This window comes from Salminus brasiliensis, chromosome 8 (genome assembly GCF_030463535.1).
Source record: "Salminus brasiliensis chromosome 8, fSalBra1.hap2, whole genome shotgun sequence".
Taxonomy (NCBI): domain Eukaryota; kingdom Metazoa; phylum Chordata; class Actinopteri; order Characiformes; family Bryconidae; genus Salminus; species Salminus brasiliensis.
Window position 1 is genome coordinate 1,746,022 of NC_132885.1, and position 2,981 is coordinate 1,749,002.

The following is a 2,981-nucleotide window of genomic DNA, read 5'->3' on the forward strand; positions in this document are numbered from 1 at the left end:
TCCGACGATGGTGGGCCCAAACACACGGGACAAATTATTCCGATCCATCTGACACAGAGGACTGTGCATGACCCTGAGAGAGAGAGAGAGAGAGAAAAAAACACAGGCCTATAGCAGTTTAACCCCACCCACCCATTCAGCCCCACCCACTCCTCCTACAGCACCCCACATTCAACCTACAGTTATTTAGGCCCATACATACAGCCTACAACAGTTTAGCCTCACCCATTTCTCCTACAACAGTTTAGCCCCACCCATATAGCCTGCAACAATTTAGCCCCACCCATTCAGCCTATAGCAGCAGCTAAGCTCAATCCATTTAACCTACTGCAATTTAGCCCCACCCATTCGTCCTACAGCACTTGAGCCCCACCTATTTGTTCTACAGCATTATAGCCCTACACATATAGCCTGTAACAGTATAGCCCCACCCATTCATCAAACAGCAGCTCAGCACCACCCATTCAGCCTATAGCAGCATTTAAGCTCAATCCATTCAGCTTTCAGAACCATAGCCCCTCCCATATACCCTGCAAAAGTTTAGCCTTGCTCTTCACCCTACAGCAGTGAAGCCCCACCCATTCTTTGTGCAGCAGCTCAGCTCCACCTAGAGCAGCCTATAACAGTTAAGCCCCACCCATTTATCCTACAACACATTAACCCTGCCCCTTAACCTACAGCAGTATAGCCCCACCCATTCATTCTACAGCAGCTCAGCTCCATCCATTTAACCTACAGTCTTAGTTTTGCCTCACCCATTTAGCCTAGAACAGTTTAGCCCCACCCCTCCGTTCAGCCTACAGATGTTTAGCCCCACCCACTCATCCTACAGCACCACGCATTCAGCCTACCGCAATTTAGCCCCATCCATACAGCCTACAGCAGTGTAGCTCCACCCACTCATCCTACAGTCTATAACCGGTTTGCCTCAACCATTAGTCCTATAGCAGTTTAGCCCCACACATATAGCCTGTAACAGTTAAGCCCCACCCACTTGTCCCAAAGAAGTTTAGCCCCACCCATTAACTGTAAAAAAGAAAAATGTATGAGGAGTGTGAGTAAGACCTCTGTAGATGCAGCATGAGGAATGCCAGCGTCTCCCGGTTGGTCTGGGGCAGCTCTCCGATGGCCTGAAACATCATCGCCGAGCTGTTGTCATCATCCCCCGATTCTGTGAGTGACGGACAGCCCGTAAGTCTGTGGCAGCCATGGTAACGGATTTAATGCCCTCTTAAATAAGCTGCATGTTGGGATTTTAAAAAGCCGCAGCAGCCCGGCTCCCATCAGCAACAGAACAATAAAACAGACGGAGAGAGAGGAATCCATCATCTTCATCTCTCCGCGCTTCGAGTTTGTGGGGATAAAGCAGTTTTCTGCCTCAAGGTGCGTCAGACAGAACGCAGGAACAGCGGGGTAATCAGGGGTGACTAATTTACATCCTATAAAAACACATTAGCAGCCAGAGAAATCTGACAGTTTGGATCTCCAAGACATCCATCCTGATGTTTAATTTAAGAGGGAAGTGCTGCTCTTCTGAAAACACACCGTATTTCTGCATAGCTGGGGGCGGAGTGGGCGACTGGGGGGGGGGGGCAGTGGCAGGCAGTTCACCCTTATCTGTAATCTTACCATTTAGCCTTCATTCAACAGTTCAGACCAGCGACTGTAGAGAACATGGACATCACAAACAACGTCTCCCAAAAGCAAAGCCACCACAGGCCTGGTTGCAGTAGGATGTGCAAGCTCCGCCCATCCCCATATGATTCCACCAATTTTCCATCTCCAGTGTCTCCAAATTCCAGCAGCCCCTGTGCATTTTTTATATCCCCCAGAAATCAGTTTTTAACCCTTACTCTGCACTACCATAAGAAGGCGGGCCTACACTTAGGAAGTGATTGCAGTGATTGACAGACATCCTTGGCTGCGGGACCTGCATGGCGCCCTCTCAGTTCAGTACATGGAGGAGCTGTAAAGTTGTAGTGGAGCTTACATGAGCTGCACTCTTACTGTTGGAGCGTCCACTTACCTGATCCGTTTCTACTAACAGGAAGTGATGTAGCGATACTATACCACCATATATCTGATCCGATATTAGTCTAGTCCCCCAACAAGGTAGCTTACGTCTACAGATAGGAGGGTAAGTATCTTTCCTAAGTGTTTGTGCTTATTAAGAAACCCTGGAAGCAACGATTTAAGAGGGGGAAGCAATTTCTCTCTCAGCCCAAATGCAAGCGTAGCTCTCAAGCCAGAAAATGATGTAAAGTCCTGGCAAACCCTCAACCCTATTGATCTCACATCACCGCAAAATTACTCACTCACGAAATTAACGATCATTAATAGTTGCAAAATGGCCTCGTATGTAAAACCCGAGGCTTCGCCTCTGTGCACCTCAGCATACGACCACACGAGAACTTTACCAGACGCTTCCATGAAAGTCCTGTGGAGTTTGAAAGTGACGAGAGGTTCTTTGAGTTTCCTCAGGAAGTCTTTGAGGAGGCCGCAGACGACGTGGATCTCGTCCACTTTCTGCAGCATCAGCGGGCCCTTGCGGTGGATGTAGCGCTCTCGGAGCTCCTTCACCATCCTCTCTCCACCCGGCACACGGTAAATGCCCCTCTGCAGCAAACAAAAGTATTGGGACACCTGCTTATTTACTGCTTCTTCTGAAATCATTGGGATGAAAGAGGTTCTCCTGCTTTTGTTAGACTGACTTTCTACTATATTTTAGGATGAGCATTGCTGTGAGGATTTGATTGATTGCATTCAGCCACTAGAGTGTTGGTGAGGACAGGATGTTGGATGATGATCATGATGATGATAATGATCACCACCCCAAAAGTACTGGATCAACCACAAGAACACAGTTCTTCCACTGCTCCACAGCTCAATGCTGCTGGGGGGCTTTAGACTCCTCTAGTCCACGCCTGGCATTAGGCAGCATGGTGTAGATCTGCTCCAGAGAGTCCTATTCTATTGGCAGA

General features: G+C 48.4%; 1 protein-coding gene across 1 annotated transcript in view; it reads right to left on the reverse strand.

The window, feature by feature from the left end:
- LOC140560502 (rac GTPase-activating protein 1) overlaps nucleotides 1-2,981 on the reverse strand; it is a 15,749-nt gene that overhangs the window by 1,074 nt on the left and 11,694 nt on the right. The window contains 3 exon segments of the mRNA XM_072684972.1: nucleotides 1-73; nucleotides 1,066-1,171; nucleotides 2,418-2,706. The exon segment at nucleotides 1-73 is cut by the window's left edge and continues 60 nt beyond it. Coding sequence (XP_072541073.1) covers nucleotides 1-73; nucleotides 1,066-1,171; nucleotides 2,418-2,706 — 468 coding nt within the window.